Raw genomic sequence first — 22,693 nt, 5'->3', positions numbered from 1 at the left:
ACACACAAGAATGGTTATTTGACTGTATTAAAGAACTCTAAAGATTAAGGCATATCTCCTGAAAAAACCCTCTTCAATCCACTTATTTCATCTCATCACACCTCCTCTTCCCTATCAGTCCTCTTATTCTATCACACACACCTCCTCTTCCATTTAAACACACTCACTATATCACCTCATAAGTCCTCTTTCCTATCACTCCTACCTACTCTATCTTCACACACCTCCTCTTCCCCTTTAATCAACTTACTTTATCTCCTTACACCTATACCCTAGCAGCCTTCTTTCTATATCTCCTCACTCCCTATCTTCCCTATCAGAACTCTTATTCTATCTCATCACACCCCATCCTACCTAACAGTCCTCTTACTCTATCTCCCCACACCTCCTCCACCCTATCAGTCCTCTTACTCTATCTCCTCACACCTCCTCTACCCTATCAGTCCCCTTACTCTATCTCCTCACACCTCCTCTACCCTATCAGTCCCCTTACTCTATCTCCTAACACCTCCTCCACCTTATCAGTCCTCTTACTCTATCTCCTCACACCTCCTCTACCCTATCAGTCCCCTCACTCTATCTCCTCACACCTCCTCTACCCAAGCAGTATTCTTACTCTATCTCCTCACTCCCCCTCTTCCCTATCAGTCCTCTTTCTCTATCTCCTCACACCCCATCCTACCTAGCAGTCCTCTTTCTCTATCTCCTCACACCTCCTCCACCCTATCAGTCCCCTTACTCTATCTCCTCACACCTCCTCCACCCTATCAATCCCCTTACTCTATCTCCCCACACCACCACTACCCTAGCAGTCTTCTTTTTCTATCTCCTCACTCACTATCTTCCCTATCATTCCACTTATTCTATCGCCTGACACCTCCTCTTTCCTACCAGTCCTCTTACTCTATCTCCCCACACCCCCTCTTCCTTATCAGTCCTCTTACTCTATCTCCCCACACACCCTCTTCATTAACAGTCCTCTTACTCTATCTCCTCACATCCCCTCTTCCCTATCAGTCCTCTTACTCTATCTCCTCACACCCCTCTTCCTAATCAGTCCCCTTATTCTATCTCCCCACACCTCCTCCTCCCTATCAGTCCTCTTACTCTATCTCCTCACACCCCCTTTTCCATATCAGTCCTCTTACTTTTTCTCCCCACATCCCCTCTTTCTTATCAGTCCTCTTTCTCTATATCCCCTCTTCCCTATCAGTCCTCTTACTCTATCTCCTCACACCTCCTCTTTCATATCCATCCTCTTACTCTTTCTCATCTATATTCCCTTTTCCCTATCCGTTCTCTTACTCTATCTCCTCACACCTCCTCCTCCCTATCATTCCTCTTACTCTTTCTCCCCAAGACCCCTCTTCCTTATCAGTCCTCTTACTCCATCTCCTCACACCTCCTTTTCCCTATCATTCCACTTACTCTATCTCCCCACGACCCCTCTTCCTTATCAGTCCTCTTACTCTATCTCATCTATATTCCCTCTTCCCTATCAGTTCTCTTATTCTATCTCCTCACACCTCCTCTTCCCTATCATTCCTCTTACTCTTTCTCATCTATATCCCCTTTTCCCTATCAGTCCTCTTACTCTATCTCATCTATATCCCCTTTTCCCTATCAGTCCTCTTACATCTCCTCACACTCCCTCTTTCCTATCAGATCTCTTACTACATCTCCCCACACCCCCTCTTCCTTATCAGTCCTCTTACTCTATCTCATCTATATCCCCTCTTCCCTATCAGTTCTCTTATTCTATCTCCTCACACCCCCTCTTTATTATCAGTCCTCTTACTCTATCTCCTCACACCCCCTCTTTATTATCAGTCCTCTTACTCTATCTCCTCATACCCCCTCTTCATTATCAGTCCTCTTACTCTATCTCCTCATACCCCCTCTTCATTAACAGTCATCTTACACTATCTCCTCACACCCCCTCTTCATTAACAGTCCTCTTACTCTATCTCCTCACACCCCCTCTTTCCTATCAGTCCTCTTACTCTATCTCCTCACACCCCCTCTTCCTTATCAGTCCCCTTATTCTATCTCCTCACACCTCCTCTACCCTATCAGTCCCCTTACTTTATCTCCTCACACCCCCTCTTCATTAACAGTCCTCTTACTCTATCTCCTCACACCCCCTCTTCCTTATCAATCCTCTTACTCTTTCTCCTCACACCCCCTCTTCCTAATCAGTCCTCTTACTCTTTCTCCTCACACCCCCTCTTCCCTATCAGTCCTCTTACTCTTTCTCCTCACACCCCCTCTTCCTTATCAGTCCTCTTACTCTTTCTCCTCACACCCCCTCTTCATTATCAGTCCTCTTACTCTTTCTCCTCACACCCCCTCTTCATTATCAGTCCTCTTACTCTATCTCCTCACACCCCCTCTTCATTATCAGTCCTCTTACTCTATCTCCTCACACCCCCTCTTCATTATCAGTCCTCTTACTCTTTCTCCTCACACCCCCTCTTCATTATCAGTCCTCTTACTCTTTCTCCTCACACCCCCTCTTCATTATCAGTCCTCTTACTCTATCTCCTCACACCCCCTCTTCCTTATCAGTCCTATTATTCTATCTCCTAATACCACATCACCCCACACCCCTCTACCCTAGCAAACCACTTACTCGATCTCCTCACATCTTCTCTTCCATCTGTTTTTCTCCTCTGTTAGGCCTTTTATTTTCTCTGTCTTCCTCTCCAGGGCATCTAGCAACTCTGACTCACGATGGTCCAGCTGGTCCAAACGCTGCTGTAATGTGCCTTCCAGCGCTACTTTACCTGTTCGTGTTTAACAAGTAGATGTTTGATATTAGAGAACTGATTATTTCAGTCAATATAATAAAATTGCAGTCATGAAAACAAATGTGTTCACTCAGTATCATGTCTATCTACCTGTTCTCATGCCTTGTTTATATGCTTTGTAAGCCAGTATTCAAATAGTGTTTAAAAAAATCGATGAACACATTTATAATTGCTATTAAAATGATAACCAGTATACTATCTGTCCATTTGTACAAATTGGACAAATATGGACTGTCACCCGGCATACCTTGTATTTTGGGAGCCTTGCTGTCATAAGATGTGATAGATGCACCATCCATCACATGATCAGCTTTCTGAAGTTTCTAAAAACATAAGTAGTATACAAGTATAAAAAGACACCTAGCAACTTAATTAATCTTGTACCTTTTTTCTCTAAAATAAAAGTATTATGAATAATTCAATCCTCAGATGTCTATTAAAAGTATCTAAAAAGAAGAAACTTGGAATGTTTCTCACCAACTCCAGTTGAGCAACGTAACTCAGCAATTCTTTTCTGTTCATGTCTTCAAAGTCTTCTGCAGAATAAAACAAGAGCTGTCACAGTATGTGACGAATGCCCCCAAATGTGACATTGACCTACAAACAAGGTCAGTACATGAAAAGTTGATCTTGCCTTTACGTGTCAATACATATGGCAAGTTATTTTAAATTGCCTCTGAAAATAAAAAAATACCACCCATACTTGACAGCCTACACTGTTATGTCCTTACATTCAGAATTCCCTTGTGAATAAACACTTGTGTATCTTTCACCTTAGAGGTAGGGACATGGGTCTTGCACACATCATGTCATCTTCGTGCACACATCATGTCATCTTCGTATGTGGAACACATGTAGCAAGTTATTTTAAAATCTGTCCATACAAGAGAAAGTTACAGCCTGCACACGACAACCTATACCCTATGTCCTTGTATGCAGCACTCCATTGTGAATAAACACTAAGTGTGACCTTGACCTTTGAGGTAGGGACACGGGTTTTGCACGCGACATGTCGTCTTGGTATGTGGAACACATGTGGCAAGTTATTTTAAAATCTGTCCATACAAGGGAAAGTTACAGCCCGGACACGACAACCTAGTATACTCTATGCTTATGTGCAGCACTCCATTGTGAATAAACACTATGTGTGACCTTGACCTTTGAGGTAGGGACACGGGTCTTACACCCGACACGTCGTCTTGGTATGTGGAACATATTTGGCAAGTTATTTTAAAATCTGTCCATACAAGGGAAAGTTACAGCCCGGACACGACAACCTATACTCTATGTCCTTATATGCAGCACTCCATTGTGAATAAACACTATGTGTGACCTTGACCTTTGAGGTAGGGACACAGGTCTTGCACGCGACATGTGGTCTTGTTATGTGGAACACATTTGGCAAGTTATTTTAAAATCTGTCCATACAAGGGAAAGTTACAGCCCGGACACGACAACCTATACTCTATGTCCTTATATGCAGCACTCCATTGTGAATAAACACTAAGTGTGACCTTGACCTTTGAGGTAAGGACACGGGTCTTGCACGCGACACGTCGTCTTGGTATGTGGAACACATGTGGCAAGTGATTTTAAAATCTGTCCATACAAAGGAAAGTTACAGCCCGGACACGACAACCTATACTCTATGCTTATAAGCAGCAATCCATTGTGAATAAACACTAACTGTGACCTTGACCTTTGAGGTAGGGACACGGTTCTTGCACGCGACACGTCGTCTTGGTATGTGGAACACATGTGGAAAGTTATTTTAAAATCTGTCCATACAAGGGAAAGTTACAGCCCGGACACGACAACCTATACTCTATGCTTATGTGCAGCACTCTATGGTGAATAAACACTAAGTGTGACCTTGACCTTTGAGGTAGGGACACGGGTCTTGCACGCGATATGTCGTCTTGGTATGTGGAACACATGTGGCAAGTCATTTTAAAATCTGTCCATACAAGGGAAAGTTACAGCCCGGACACGACAACCTATACTCTATGTCCTTATATGCAGCACTCCATTGTGAATAAACACTATGTGTGACCTTGACCTTTGAGGTAGGGACATGGGTCTTGCACGCGACACGTGGTCTTGTTATGTGGAACACATGTGGCAAGTTATTTTAAAATCTGTCCATACAAGGGAAAGTTACAGCCCGGACACGACAACCTATACTCTATGTCCTTATATGCAGCACTCCATTGTGAATAAACACTAAGTGCGACCTTGACCTTTGAGGTAAGGACACGGGTCTTGCACGCGACATGTCGTCTTGGTATGTGGAACACATGTGGCAAGTTATTTTAAAATCTGTCCATACAAGGGAAAGTTACAGCCCGGACACGACAACCTATACTCTATGCTTATATGCAGCACTCCATTGTGAATAAACACTAAGTGTGACCTTGACCTTTGAGGTAGGGACACGGTTCTTGCACGCGATATGTCGTCTTGGTATGTGGAACACATGTAGCAAATTATTTTAAAATCTGTCCATACAAGGGAAAGTTACAGCCCGGACACGACAACCTATACTCTATGCTTATATGCAGCACTCCATTGTGAATAAACACTAAGTGTGACCTTGACCTTTGAGGTAGGGACACGGGTCTTGCACGCGACACGTCGTCTTGGTATGTGGTACACATGTGGCAAGTTATTTTAAAATCTGTCCATACAAGGGAAAGTTACAGCCCGGACACGACAACCTATACTCTATGTCCTTATATGCAGCACTTCATTGTGAATAAACACTAAGTGTGACCTTGACCTTTGAGGTAAGGACACGGGTCTTGCACGCGACACGTCGTCTTGGTATGTGGAACACATGTGGCAAGTTATTTTAAAATCTGTCCATACAAGGGAAAGTTACAGCCCGGACACGACAACCTATACTCTATGCTTATATGCAGCACTCCATTGTGAATAAACACTAAGTGTGACCTTTACCTTTGAGGTAGGGACACGGTTCTTGCACGCGACATGTCGTCTTGGTATGTGGAACACATGTGGCAAATTATTTTAAAATCTGTCCATACAAGGGAAAGTTACAGCCTGGACACGACAACCTATACTCTATGCTTATATGCAGCACTCTATGGTGAATAAACACTAAGTGTGACCTTGACCTTTGAGGTAGGGACACGGGTCTTGCACGCGACACGTCGTCTTGGTATGTGGTACACATGTGGCAAGTTATTTTAAAATCTGTCCATACAAGAGAAAGTTACAGCCCGGACACGACAACCTATACTCTATGTCCTTATATGCAGCACTCCATTGTGAATAAACACTAAGTGTGACCTTGACCTTTGTGATAGGGACACGAGTCTTGCATGCCACACGTCGTCTTGGTATGTGGAACACATGTGGCAAGTTATTTTAAAATCTGTCCATACAAGGGAAAGTTACAGAGCCGGCCGGCCGGACGGCCGGACGGACGGTGCGATTTTAATATGCCCACCTTCGGGGGCATAAAAACAACAACATATTTCTATATTAACACTACTGAAAGAAATATGTTAATAACTTTTTTTGATAAAAATATTCCTAGCACACAACAGTTGACACCCAATTAGTTCTAAAAAAGTACATGTTTTTTCCGAATGCCAAATAAAAGTAGTTTTAAAGGTTACAGATTCCATCCCTTATAAATGACAAAAGATATATTCATAACAAGAGCTGTCGTAGGAAAGGGCGTTGAACTATACCAACCTTTGTGTTAGAAATGAATACAATAATGATGTAATATGTGGCTGTCAAAAGCTTTTTTGTTTAAAAGTAAACAAGAAACGCAGCAACGTGACGAACCCGGGCTTTCAATGACTGACAGAAGAACTTCTGCCTTTGTTGTGAGATTCAGTTTTAACTGTGTGTTTTTCTCTATTTTTAGTAACAGTGACCTTAACCTTGATCCTTAAATGCAATCCATATCAAGTCCTCCATAAACTCTTAAAACATACCAACTTTAATCACAATATTTCAACCCTTCAAAAATCTATTCAGAACTAATATTTTTTCTATTTTTAGTAACAGTGACCTTGACCCTCAGGAAACCCAAATGCAATCCTATGAAAGGTCTCCATCAGTTCATCCTAAATACCAAGTTTGGTTGCAACATGTCCACCCTAACTGATGTGATTCATTACCAACCATTTTTATTTTTTTAGTATCAGTGACCTTGACCTTAAGGGCCCCAAACACAATCCAATTGAAGGTCTCCATTAACTCTTCCTATATATCAAATTAGGTCGCAAAATGTCAACTCAAGCATAAGTTATTAAGTACCAACTGTTTTCCTATTTTTAGTTACAATGACCATGATCTTAACCCTTGGGGCCCCAAACACAATCTCATGAAAGGTCTTCATAATCTCTTCCCATAAATTAAATTTGTACACAATGTGTCTAACCAACTAAAGTTATTAAAAACCATATTTGAGTTTAAACCTCCCGACCGACCAAACAACCTGGACAAGAACCTACATCATTTTATTTATCATACGCCCACAATAACCGAACAGCCCTTCAATAAAACAGGACTCCTACAATACAACAAGACTCCTACAACAAAGCAAGATTCCTTCAACAAAACAAGATCCCTACATCAAAACAAAAACTTTAACAATGAAACAAGACAGATACATCAAAACAAAACTCATAAAACAAAACAAAAACTCTCACAACGAAACAAAACCGCTACATCAAAAAGAACTCATACAACAACACAATACCCCTACAAAAAACAACCCTCCTACAACAACAAAAAGACAATAAAACAAGACTGCTTCAACAAAACAAGACTGCAACAACAAAACAAGACTGCTTCAACAAAACAAGACTGCTTAAAAAAACAAGACCTGTACAATATACAAGACTCCTTCAACAATATAAGACGCCTACAACAAAACAAGACTGCTTCAACTAAACAAGAACCATACAACAAAACAAGACTGCTGCAACAAAACAAGAGGGCCATGGTGGCCCTAAAATGCTCACCTAAGCAAGGGGCCACAACTCTGTGATAAAGCATTAATAAAAATGTTGCAATTTCAACATATCTTTACTGATGACGATGCCTTGTTTTATATTTGTAAAGGGTCATGCAATGAAGCTTCCTGTAAAGTTTCATTGAATTTGGCCTGGTAGTTTCAGAGGAGATGTTTTTTAAAGAAAAACAGGAAGTTGGTCATTTTGTTGTTGTTGTTGATAATTCGTGACCCCTTGTTGTATTTTTGTAGAAGGTCACCCAAGGAAGCTTCCTGTAAAGTCTAATTGAATTTGGACTGGTAGTTTCAGAGGAGATGTTTTTTAAAGCAAAACAGGAAGTCAGCCATTTTGTTGTTGTTGTTGTTGATCAATCATGACCCCTTGTTGTATTTTCGTAGAGGGTCATGCAATGAAGCTTCCTGTAAAGTTTCATTGAATTTGGCCTGGTAGTTTCAGAGGAGATGTTTTTTAAGAAAAACAGGAAGTTGGTCATTTTGTTGTTGTTGTTGTTGATCATTCGTGACCCCTTGTTGTATTTTTGTAGAGGGTCACCCAAGGAAGCTTCCTCTAAAGTCTAATTGAATTTGGACTGGTAGTTTCAGAGGAGATTTTTTTTAAAGCAAAACAGGAAGTCAGCCATTTTGTTGTTGTTGTTGTTGATCAATCGTGACCCCTTGTTGTATTTTCGTAGAGGGTCATGCAATGAAGCTTCCTGTAAAGTTTCATTGAATTTGGCCTGGTAGTTTCAGAGGAGATGTTTTTAAAGAAAAACAGGAAGTTGGTCATTTTGTTGTTGTTGTTGATCATTCGTGACCCCTTGTTGTATTTTTGTAGAGGGTCACCCAAGGAAGCTTCCTGTAAAGTCTAATTGAATTTGGACTGATAGTTTCAGAGGAGATGTTTTTTAAAGCAAAACAGGAAGGCGGCCATTTTGTTGTTGTTGTTGTTGATCAATTGTGACCCCTTGTTTTATTTTTGTCGAGGGACACCCAAGGAAGCTTCCTGTGAAGTTTCATTGAATTTAGCCAGGTAGTTTCAGAGGAGATGTTTTTTAAAGAAAAACAGGAAGTTGGTCATTTTGTTGTTGTTGTTGATCATTCGTGACCCCTTGTTGTATTTTTGTAGAGGGTCACCCAAGGAAGCTTCCTGTAAAGTCTAATTGCATTTGGACTGGTAGTTTCAGAGGAGATGTTTTTTAAAGCAAAACAGGAAGTCGGCCATTTTGTTGTTGTTGTTGTTGATCAATTGTGACCCCTTGTTTTATTTTTGTCGAGGGACACCCAAGGAAGCTTCCTGTGAAGTTTCATTGAATTTAGCCAGGTAGTTTCAGAGAAGATGTTTTTTAAGCAATTGTTGACGGACAGACGGGGAATAGACGGTTGACTGACAGACGACAGACAGACGAACGACGGACAAAGACCAATAAGACACCTAAAACAAAACAAGACTGCTTCAACAAAAACAAGACTGCTACACCAAAATAAGACACCTACAACAAAACAAGACTGCTACAACAAAACAAGACTGCTACAATTAAACAAGACCCATACAACAAAACAAGACTACTGCAACAAAACAAGACTGCTACAACAATATAAGACTTCTGCAACAAAAGAAGACTGCTGCAACAAAACAAGACTGCTGCAACACTGCTGCAACAAAACAAGACTCTTACAAAAATTCAAGACTCCTACAACTAAACAAGACCCATACAACAAAACAAAATCAGAGCCCATGAGTGCCTTTGCTCTACTGGCATGAATATTTTGTTATAAGCTGAACTCCCATTCAAAGGGAAGCAATCAGTGATCCATATGTTTAACAAAGGCCAAGAACTTCTTCAATAATACACAACTCTCTGCTACGTAAACATGTGATCCAACATTTCGAAACGTAAAATGGGTTTCTAGGTATTTCCCAACGTTGAAAAGGTCAAAGAACTAGCCGATTATCCCTTTACTTCATAGATACGCAATTTTACTTATCTATCCATAGCTTCATAGATACGGATCTTAACGTTTTATCCATAGCTTCATAGATACGTAATCCTACGTATTCGTAATGTAGGGCATTTATTTTCATACCTGATGCTTGTTTATTCGCTATAAATTCATATTCATAAAGTATAAACATCGATAAATACAATGCACTAAAAAAAAAAACATGTTACTATTTAAAGAATTTCGGAAAATCGCGAAATAAGGTCACTGGTATCAAGGATGCGTAAAACGTTGACTGCGCAGGTTTGTGGGCATTCCTTTCTCGTTTTCCTCGTGGAAATTTACACAATACTGCAAGTTATAATTAACTACCAATAATACAACTATATTTTATTGATCACGCGCCTGACGTCACAGGTCATGGTTCAAAAACGTGTCAAAATGTCGGCCATGTTGGATAAACAAAAAATCATCTGGCTTGTATAAACAAAGGCCATAAATCATTATATGGGACATATGTGTCACTTCTGTTTCGCTAATCCGGTCATAAAAATGCGCATCTGCTTCTACAAATTGAAAGTAAGTACAAATGTGTTATAAAATAATGACTATCCCTATTGTTAAACATTGACATGACCCAATTTAACATCGATCAGCTGTTGAAACACGTGTTTTCGAATACACAAGAATGCAATATAGAGCTAATTTCTGCCCTTGTTAACTTCAGTTTAAAACAACATTCCTGAATAATGTCATTTATATTTCAGTGTTTGTCTGACGAATCGGAACATTCTGGCTTCGATTAAAATGAGTTTGAGTACGACGTCGAGATGGCGAATTCGGACCTCGGAGGATTTTTAAAATCAAACCCAAATGACAATACCTGGACATGCAATAAACGATATAAATTTAGAAAACAACAACATGCAGGCCTCATTTAGTAGTTGAATAATGACTTTATTTGTTCATTGTATTGTTTAATAACCGAAAGTTATACGTACTGTCACTGTTGATCAACTTTTTTTTCTTCTGGTTCATATATATATATAATTATACCGTGCTTCTTTGTTGTGAATTATTTTTTTAATTCTGTCCATCTTTGTTTCAATTCAGGTTGCATTAAATGAATTATAAAAATATGTTGTTTATATAATATTTTGTGTTATGTTTGATAAATAAAAGTGTAATAAAAATTAATTTTCATCAAATTTGACATACTTTTCTGTTTATTTATGAATATCATGCGTAAATAATTTCGATAACAAAATAAAACTTATATGACTGGATTGGAAATTTAATTCTCTATAAACTTTACATTGATGACTTATTGATTAAACCAAAAGAAATACTAAGAAAATAGGTTTGTAATACATGAGGGTTAAAATTCCAATAATATCAATAATATCCTATGAAGTAGGGGTACTGATATGAACTGATAAGCCATACACTGGCAGCCTGAAATGGCTTAGGTTTACATGAAGTAAAGGGTTATATTGCTTTCATAAATTCTTCGTTATGACTTGGTGAAATAGTGTAACGATATGACTTTTGCCTAACTTAATGCAGTGCGATTTCGTACACATATCGTTCGTACCAAAAAACAATGCCGGGTAAAGGACAGTCTACCAGCGGGGGTGGGCAGAAAAACTTTTCATAAGATGACATTGGTCTTATAGCAGCAGTTGTTTCAGATACTCTTGAGGAACAGCTGTCTGAATTACTCGACGAGAAGTTAGAAAAGTTGAAAGATCTGCTGAACAATAGTGCAACTAAAGCTGAGGTTGAAAAGGTAAAAAGTAACGTTCGTGTACACAGATATGAGCATGATAAATTGGTCCTATAATTACCAAAAGAGAAAATGTGAGGATTCACAATTGGTCGACTGTAAGGGACAAACCACTAACTACTAAAGATGTTGATCTGTTGAACCACCTTGCTTGTCTGGAGAAACAAGCAAGTTTGACTAATGGGAACGTTATTGATGAGTCTTTCACCCCTTTTAAAGAGGAGGACATCAGTACTTGCCACCCCCTGAAGCAAAAAAACCCATCTAACAAAAAACTTCAGATAATTGTACGTTTTATCTCGAGAGCTACCACAATGAGAGTGTTCAAGTTAAAGAAATATCTCAAAAATGCAGAGGGCCTTAGTGATGTCTTTATTACCGATGATCTCACACCTTTGAGAATGAAGTTGCGTGAACTGGTCAAATCTAATCCGGACACCTCAAAGGTCTTTACAAAGGATGGCAACGTTCACTGTACATACAAGGATAAACATGTCATTATCTCTTCCCCTGATGATCTTTTCCATATTGGAATGGATGTCAATCGTAATCAACTTGGGTTGCAGGACCTGATCTAGGGAGACTTGGAGGATGATGACGCCAATGAATCCGGCACAGTTTCTAGTCATGACATTCCTTGTCAAAATACCCACCTTATTCATGACCATGTTTATTGTTCACATTCTAATAATTTGTGTACTTTTAAACTTTCCTTTGTCAATGTATGTGGCTTAATACCAAAGGTTTATGATCCTTACTTCAATGATTTTGTAAAAGGTTATGACATTTGCTGTCTAGCTGAAACAAAATTAGATATATATGATACAGTTATTTTTGAGGGTTATACTTTTAAAGGCATAAATAGAGAAAATTGTTTCCGTAAATCTGGTGGTGTCGGAGTATTTATTAAGAATAGTTTGTTCAACGATATAGTTTTTCTTGACAAATCGACTGAAAATGTTTTGTGGTTTAAATTAAGATATGATAATTGCATTTTTCGTATAGTATACATCCCGCCTGAGTGTTCATCATATAGTTCCATTGATATTTTTGATGATTTGGAAAGAAACATTTTAGACTTTAATGAACAATTTGATGATTGTAATTTTTGTATTTTGGGGGATTTTAATGCTAGGAGTGGATGTTTACCAGATTATGTTCACTTTGATAATTATATTGCCAATGAGAACTTTGATCATGTTACAAAACAAGCTATTTGTAAAGATAATCTGCTTGAACTTGGTTTTCCATTAGAGCATACATCGAAGGATAAGATTTTGAATAATTACGGTTACAGAATTGTTGAGCTATGCAACTTCGTTGATTTGCATTTTGCAAATGGTAGATGTGGTTCTGATGCATATATTGGTAAACCCACCTACACTAGTGGCAGTGTTATTGATTATACTCTATTGTCTGGAATCAATTTTCCTAAGGTAAGACATTTTGATATTTTAGATTTTGATCCACTTTTATCAGATGTTCACTGTGTCATTGAAGTATGCATCATGCTAAGAGAAAATATTGTTAACAATGATTTTGAGAATGAGTCTGTTGTTGATGATTGTATTGTTTTGAACAAACCTACATGGGATAAGAATTTTGGCAGAAAGTTTTAAAGACAGTTTTGATCAAACCATTATTAATGATCTCTCTATTGAAATTGATCATTTGTATGACAGTAAAACTTATAATGATGATGTAATAAATAATGTTACCAATAAAGTCAGCAATCTATTGTTGAGGGTTGCAAATGATTGTGATCTCATCAAAGAGAAGAAAATCTGCACTAATAATAAACAAAGAAGGGTTAAAAATTGTATAGATAAACCATGGTTTGACGAAAATTGTAGCAATTTAAGAAGTAAATACTTGTCAATTTTAGAAAGAACAGATCCAGATTTTATCAAGAAGAAATGTTATCTAGTAGTAGGAAATACAAAAAGGAAATAAATAAGAAATTAAATTTGTTCAAAAGTGAGTTTGTTATGAAACTAAAACGGTTAAAGAAATCAGACCCTAAAGCTCATTGGAATCTGTTAAATAAATTTTCTTCTGAGAAACCTTAAATAATGAATAAAATATCTAGTGAGCTATTTTTTGAACATTTTAGTAAATTAAATGAAAAGGTGGTAAATATAAATGATGATTTTAGTGAACTAGATTTGCAAAATGTTTCAAATACAAATAGCGAACTCAACGCTACTGTGTCAGTTGATGAGATAAAAAAAGTTATTGCATTGTTGAAAAATAATAAATCATCTTCATTATTTGATGATATACTCAATGAATATTTAAAAAACATTCGAAAATCTCAAATATTTTGTATATTTTTTTTGTATACAACTTTGCTACTTATGTATGCTGACAATGTTGCAAATTTTAGCTGGATTCATTTTGTACATACAACTTTAAATAGCCTTGGATTGTCAAGCTTTTGGTTAGATCAACATGTTAATTCTCCAGTTGCATTCAAAAACCTTGTTAAACATCAACTTTGTGACCAGTTTATCCAAAACTGGTTTAGCACAATAGATCAATCAAGTAAATGTCTAAATTATCGCATCTTCAAAATGGAATTTTCCATTGAAAATTATTTTCATGTATTATCTTCTAACCTTGCTAATATATTGTGTAAACTTCGAACTGTTAACCATAAACTGCCTATTGAAAAAGGAAGATTTTTGAATATAGAAAGAAGTAGTAGAACATGCAATTTATGTAATCATGATGTAATAGGTGATGAATTTCACTATATCTTCCAATGTTCGTTTTTCAAGTCAGATAGAAAAAAATATATTGACTCTTATTATTACAATCATCCAAAATTTGATCAGCTTATGAATAGTACAAATAAATTAACATTGTTAATATTATCTTTATTCTGTAAAAAAATAATGTTTTTGTTTAGATAGTATTTTATGCCGGTGTTCTTTGTTCACATGATATAATTCTATAATCTTAATAATATATCTCATTCTCCATCTTTGAACTTAACCAATTATCGTTATCATTATTATTTTGTTTTAAACATTGTCTAAATGTTAATATTGTTTATTGTATTGCATTGTTTTGTCAGATGCTCGAAATGAGCCTTGACCAATAAAACTTTCAAACTTTCTGTACAAAGTTGTCTCCCTGTACAAAGTTGTCTCCCTTAGAAAATACTTCTGCTTATGGACAAGGAAAAAAACTACTACAATAATACACAAATCTGTACAATGTTGTCTCCATTTGAAATACTGCAATAATCCAGTCATGCATTGGCAGATCTGAGTGGTTTAAGAAAGGATCCGAGCTCTTATCGATATATAACTACTGTATAAGTTTGATCAAGATACAATTAAAACTGAAAACTGCATCATGTTAACAAGTAATTGTTTACATTAGCACAGACAACAGACACCGGGCCATCGCATAAGCTCTTCTAGCCTTTGGCAAGTAGAGCTAACATGGTTCTTACAACTAAATGTCCCTACAACAACACTAGATTCCTACAACAACTCAAGACCCCTTCAACAATGAAAGACCCCCAAAACAACACAAGACTTCTACAACAACTCAAGCTGCTACAACATAAAGAGATTCCTAAAAAAAAAAAAAAGTTGCCCTACAACAATTCAATACACATACAACAACACAAGACCATTACAACAACACAAGACCATTACAACAACAAAAGACCCTTACAACAACACAAGACCCATACAACAACACAAGACCGTTACAACAATACGAGACCCTTACAACAACACAAGACCCTTACAACAACACAAGACCCTTACAACAACACAAGACCCTTACAACAACACAAGACCCTTACAACAACACGAGACCCTTACAACAACACAAGACCCTTACAACAAACAACAACAAAAGACCCTTACAACAACAAAAGACCCTTACAACAACACAAGACCCTTACAACAACACAAGACCATTACAACAACACAAGACCCTTACAACAACAAAAGACCCTTACAACAACACAAGACCCTTACAACAACACAAGACCCTTACAACAACAAAATACCATTACAACAACAAAAGACCCTTACAACAACACAAGACCCTTACAACACACAAGACCCTTACAACAACAAAAGACCCTTACAACAACAAAAGACCCTTACAACAACACAAGACCCTTACAACAACTCAAGACTCCTACAAGAGCACAAGACCCTTACAACAACTCAAGACTCCTACAAGAACACAAGACCCATACAACAACTCAAGACTCCTACAAGAGCTCAAGACCCTTACAACAACAAAAGACCCTTACAACAACACAAGACCCTTACAACAACAAAAGACCCTTACAACAACAAAAGACCCTTACAACAACACAAGACCCTTACAACAACACAAGACTCTTACAACAAGACCCTTACAACAACACAAGACCATTACAACAACACAAGACCATTACAACAACAAAAGACCCTTACAACAACAAAAGACCCTTACAACAACAAAAGACCCTTACAACAACACAAGACTCTTACAACAACACAAGACCCTTACAACAACACAAGACCCTTACAACAACACAAGACCCTTACAACAACACAAAACCCTTACAACAACACAAGACCCTTACAACAACACAAGACTCTTACAACAACACAAGACCCTTACAACAACACAAGACCCTTACAACAACACAAGACCCTTACAACAACACAAGACCCTTACAACAACACAAGACCATTACAACAACACAAGACCCTTACAACAACACAAGACCCTTACAACAACACAAGACCCTTACAACAACACAAGACCCTTACAACAACTCAAGACTCCTACAACAACACAAGACCCTTACAACAACACAAGACCCTTACAACAACACAAGACCCTTACAACATCACAAGACCCTTACAACAACACAAGATCCTTACAACAACTCAAGACTCCTACAAGAGCACGAGACCCTTACAACAACACAAGACCCTTACAACAACTCAAGACTCCTACAAGAGCACAAGACCCTTACAACAACACAAGACCCTTACAACAACACAAGACCCTTACAACAACTCAAGACTCCTATAAGAGCACAAGACCCTTACAACAACTCAAGACTCCTACAACAACACAAGACCCATACAACAACACAAGACCATTACAACAACACAAGACCCTTACAACAACTCAAGACTCCTACAAGAGCACAAGACCCATACAACAACTCAAGACTCCTACAACAACACAAGACCCTAACAACAACACAAGACCATTACAACAATACAAGACCCTTACAACAACTCAAGACTCCTTCAACAACACGAGACCCTTACAACAACACAAGACCATTACAACAACACAAGATCCTTACAACAACTCAAGACTCCTACAAGAGCACAAGACCCTTACAACAACTCAAGACTCCTACAAGAGCACAAGACCCTTACAACAACTCAAGACTCCTACAAGAGCACGAGATCCTTACAACAACTCAAGACTCCTACAAGAGCACAAGACCCTTACAACAACTCAAGACTCCTACAAGAGCACAAGACCCTTACAACAACACAAGACTCCTACAAGAGTACGAGACCCTTACAACAACTCAAGACTCCTACAAGAGCACAAGACCCTTACAACAACTCAAGACTCCTACAAGAACACAAGACCCATACAACAACTCAAGACTCCTACAAGAGCTCAAGACCCTTACAACAACACAAGACCATTACAACAACACAAGACCCTTACAACAACTCAAGACTCCTACAAGAGCACAAGACCCTTACAACAACACAAGACTCCTACAACAACACAAGACCCATACACCAACACAAGACCATTACAACAATACAAGACCCTTACAACAACTCAAGACTCCTACAACAACACGAGACCCTTACAACAACACAAGACCATTACAACAACACAAGATCCTTACAACAACACAAGATCCTTACAACAAATCAAGACTCCTACAAGAGCACAAGACCCTTACAACAACTCAAGACTCCTACAACAACACAAGACCCATACAACAACACAAGATCCTTACAACAACTCAAGACTCCTACAAGATCACAAGATCCTTACAACAACTCAAGACTCCTACAACAACACGAGACCCTTACAACAACACAAGACCATTACAACAACACAAGATCCTTACAACAACACAAGATCCTTACAACAACTCAAGACTCCTACAAGAGCACAAGACCCTTACAACAAATCAAGACTCCTACAACAACACAAGATCCTTACAACAACACAAGATCCTTACAACAACTCAAGACTCCTACAAGAGCACAAGACCCTTACAACAACTCAAGACTCCTACAACAACACAAGACCCATACAACAATACAAGACCCTTACAACAACTCAAGACTCCTACAAGAGCACAAGATCCTTACAACAACTCAAGACTCCTACAACAACACGAGACCCTTACAACAACACAAGACCATTACAACAACACAAGACCATTACAACAACACAAGACCCTTACAACAACTCAAGACTCCTACAAGAGCACAAGATCCTTACAACAACTCAAGACTCCTACAACAACACGAGACCCTTACAACAACACAAGACCATTACAACAACACAAGACCCTTACAACAACTCAAGACTCCTACAACAACACAAGACCAATACAACAACACAAGACCATTACCACAACACAAGACCCTTACAACAACACAAGACCATTACAACAACACAAGACTCCTACAAGAGCTCAAGACCATTACAACAACACAAGACCCTTACAACAACTCAAGACTCATACAAGAGCACAAGATCCTTACAACAACTCAAGACTCCTACAACAACACGAGACCCTTACAACAACACAAGACCATTACAACAACACAAGATCCTTACAACAACTCAAGACTCCTACAACAACACGAGACCCTTACAACAACACAAGACCATTACAACAACACAAGACTCCTACAACAACACGAGACCCTTACAACAACACAAGACCCTTACAACACACAAGACTCCTACAAGAACACGAGACCCTTACAACAACACAAGACCATTACAAAAACACAAGACCATTACAACAACACAAGACCCTTACAACAACACAAGACCCTTACAACAACACAAGACTCCTACAACAACACAAGACTCTTACAACAACTCAAGACTCCTACAACAACACAAGAGTCTTACAACAACTCAAGACTCCTACAAGAGCACAAGATCCTTACAACAACTCAAGACTCCTACAACAACACGAGACCCTTACAACAACACAAGACCATTACAACAACAAAAGATCCTTACAACAACTCAAGACTCCTACAAGAGCACAAGATCTTTACAACAACTCAAGACTCCTACAACAACACGAGACCCTTACAACAACCCAAGACCCTTACAACAACACGAGACCCTTACAACAACACAAGACCCTTACAACAACACAAGACCATTACAACAACACAAGACTCTTACAACAACTCAAGATCCTTACAACAACTCAAGACTCCTACAAGAGCACAAGACCATTACAACAACTCAAGACTCCTACAACACAAGATCCTTACAACAACTCAAGACTTCTACAAGAGCACGAGACCCTTACAACAACACAAGACCCTTACAACAACACAAGACCCTTACAACAACACAAGACCCTTACAACAACTCAAGACCCTTACAACAACACTAGACCCTTACAACAACTCAAGACCCTTACAACAACACAAGACTCTTACAACAACACAAGACCATTACAACAACACAAGACCCTTACAACAACACAAGACCATTACAACAACACAAGACCCTTACAACAACTCAAGACTCCTACAAGAGCACGAGACCCTTACAACAACTCAAGACTCCTACAAGAGCACGAGACCCTTACAACAACTCAAGAATCCTACAAGAGCTCAAGACCATTACAACAACTCAAGACTCCTACAAGAGCACGAGACCCTTACAACAACTCAAGACTCCTACAAGAGCACGAGACCCTTACAACAACTCAAGACTCCTACAAGAGCACGAGACCCTTACAACATCTCAAGACTCCTACAAGAGCACGAGACCCTTACAACATCTCGAGACTCCTACAAGAGCACGAGATCCTTACAACAACTCAAGACTCCTACAAGAGCACGAGACCATTACAACATCTCAAGACTCCTACAAGAGCACGAGACCCATACAACAACTCAAGACTCCTACAAGAGCACGAGACCCTTACAACATCTCAAGACTCCTACAAGAGCACGAGACCATTACAACATCTCAAGACTCCTACAAGAGCACGAGACCCTTACAACATCTCAAGACTCCTACAAGAGCACGAGACCCTTACAACATCTCAAGACTCCTACAAGAGCACGAGACCCTTACAACAACTCAAGACTCCTACAAGCCCACAAGACCCTTACAACAACTCAAGACTCCTACAAGAGCACGAGACCCTTACAACATCTCAAGACTCCTACAAGAGCACGAGACCCATACAACAACTCAAGACTCCTACAAGAGCACGAGACCCTTACAACATCTCAAGACTCCTACAAGAGCACGAGACCCTTACAACATCTCAAGACTCCTACAAGAGCACGAGACCCTTACAACAACTCAAGAATCCTACAAGAGCACGAGACCCTTACAACAACTCAAGAATCCTACAAGAGCACGAGATCCTTAAATCAAGACTCCTACAAGAGCACGAGACCCTTACAACTACTCAAGACTCCTACAAGAGCACGAGATCCTTACAACATCTCAAGACTCCTACAAGAGCACGAGATCCTTACAACAACTCAAGACTCCTACAAGATCACAAGATCCTTACAACAACTCAAGACTCCTACAAGCCCACAAGATCCTTACAACAACTCAAGACTGATCACAAGACCCTTACAACAACTCAAGACTCCTACAAGAGCACGAGACCCTTACAACAACTCAAGACTCCTACAAGATCACGATACCTTACAACAACTCAAGAATCCTACAAGTGTAAGAGACCCTTACAACAACTCAAGACTCCTACAAGAGCACGAGACCCTTACAACAACTCAAGACTCCTACAAGAGAACGAGACCCTTACAACAACTCATGACTCCTACAAGATCACAAGATCCTTACAACAACTCAAGACTCCTACAAGAGCACAAGACCCTTACAACAACTCAAGACTCCTACAAGAGCACAAGACCCTTACAACAACTCAAGACTCCTACAAGAGCACGAGACCCTTACAACAACTCAAGACTCCTACAAGATCACGAGACCCTTACAACAACTCAAGACTCCTACAAGAGTACGAGACCCTTACAACAACTCAAGACTCCTACAAGATCACAAGATCCTTACAACAACTCAAGACTCCTACAAGAACACAAGACCCTTACAACAACTCAAGACTCCTACAAGCCCACAAGATCCTTACAACAACTCAAGACTCCTACAAGATCACAAGATCCTTACAACAACTCAAGACTCCTACAAGCCCACAAGATCCTTACAACAACTCAAGACTGATCACAAGACCCTTACAACAACTCAAGACTCCTACAAGAGCACGAGACCCTTACAACAACTCAAGACTCCTACAACAACACAAGACCAATACAACAACTCAAGACTCCTACAAGCCCACAAGACCATTACAACAACTCAAGACTCCTACAAGAGCACGAGACCATTACAACAACTCAAGACTCCTACAAGAGCACGAGACCCTTACAACAACTCAAGACTCCTACAAGAGCACGAGACCCTTACAACAACTCAAGACTCCTACAAGAGCACGAGACCCTTACAACAACTCAAGACTCCTACAAGAGCACAAGACCCTTACAACAACTCAAGACTCCTACAAGAGCACGAGACCCTTACAACAACTCAAGACTCCTACAAGCCCACAAGACCCTTACAACAACTCAAGACTCCTACAAGAGCACGAGACCCTTACAACAACTCAAGACTCCTACAAGAGCACGAGACCCTTACAACAACTCAAGACTCCTACAAGAGCACAAGACCATTACAACAACTCAAGACTCCTACAAGAGCACAAGACCCTTACAACAACTCAAGACTCCTACAAGAGCACAAGACCCTTACAACAACTCAAGACTCCTACAAGAGCACAAGACCCTTACAACAACTCAAGACTCCTACAAGAGCACAAGACCCTTACAACAACACAAGACTCCTACAAGAGCACGAGACCATTACAACAACTCAAGACTCCTACAAGAGCTCAAGACCCTTACAACAACTCAAGACTCCTACAAGAGCACGAGACCCTTACAACAACTCAAGACTCCTACAAGAGCACGAGACCCTTACAAAAACTCAAGACTCCTACAAGAGCACCAGACCTTTACAACACCTCAAGACTCCTACAAGAGCACGAGACCCTTACAACAACTCAAGACTCCTACAAGAGCACAAGACCCTTACAACAACTCAAGACTCCTACAAGAGCTCAAGACCCATACAACAACTCAAGACTCCTACAAGAGCACAAGACCAATACAACAACTCAAGACTTCTACAACAACACGAGACCCTTACAACAACTCAAGACTCCTACAAGAGCTCAAGACCAATACAACAACTCAAGACTCCTACAAGAGCACAAGACCAATACAACAACTCAAGACTCCTACAACAACACGAGACGCTTACAACAACTCAAGACTCCTACAAGAGCACAAGACCCTTACAACAACTCAAGACTCCTACAAGAGCACAAGACCAATACAACAACTCAAGACTCCTACAAGAGCTCAAGACCCTTACAACAACTCAAGACTCCTACAAGAGCACAAGACCAATACAACAACTCAAGACTCCTACAACAACACGAGACCCTTACAACAACTCAAGACTCCTACAAGAGCACAAGACCCTTACAACAACTCAAGACTCCTACAAGAGCACAAGACCAATACAACAACTCAAGACTCCTACAACAACACGAGACCCTTACAACAACTCAAGACTCCTACAAGAGCACAAGATCCTTACAACAACTCAAGATTCCTACAAGAGCACAAGACCAATACAACAACTCAAGACTCCTACAACAACACGAGACCCTTACAACAACTCAAGACTCCTACAAGAGCTCTAGACCATTACAACAACTCAAGACTCCTACAAGAGCTCAAGACCCTTACAACAACT

General features: G+C 39.4%; 1 protein-coding gene across 2 annotated transcripts in view; it reads right to left on the bottom strand.

The window, feature by feature from the left end:
- LOC128206341 (IQ domain-containing protein E-like) overlaps positions 1 to 22,693 on the bottom strand; it is a 109,346-nt gene that overhangs the window by 21,604 nt on the left and 65,049 nt on the right. For both annotated transcript variants that reach the window (XM_052908731.1, XM_052908740.1), the window contains exons 13-15: positions 3,288 to 3,346; positions 3,058 to 3,133; positions 2,633 to 2,786 (exon numbers count right to left, since the gene is read on the bottom strand). In XM_052908731.1, the coding sequence (XP_052764691.1) occupies positions 2,633 to 2,786; positions 3,058 to 3,133; positions 3,288 to 3,346 (289 nt within the window). The remainder of the gene's footprint in view (positions 1 to 2,632; positions 2,787 to 3,057; positions 3,134 to 3,287; positions 3,347 to 22,693) is intronic.

This window comes from Mya arenaria, chromosome 2 (assembly GCF_026914265.1).
Source record: "Mya arenaria isolate MELC-2E11 chromosome 2, ASM2691426v1".
Lineage (NCBI taxonomy): Eukaryota > Metazoa > Mollusca > Bivalvia > Myida > Myidae > Mya > Mya arenaria.
The sequence above is the reverse complement of the archived record's forward strand: the minus strand, read 5'-3'. Positions and strand labels throughout refer to the sequence as shown.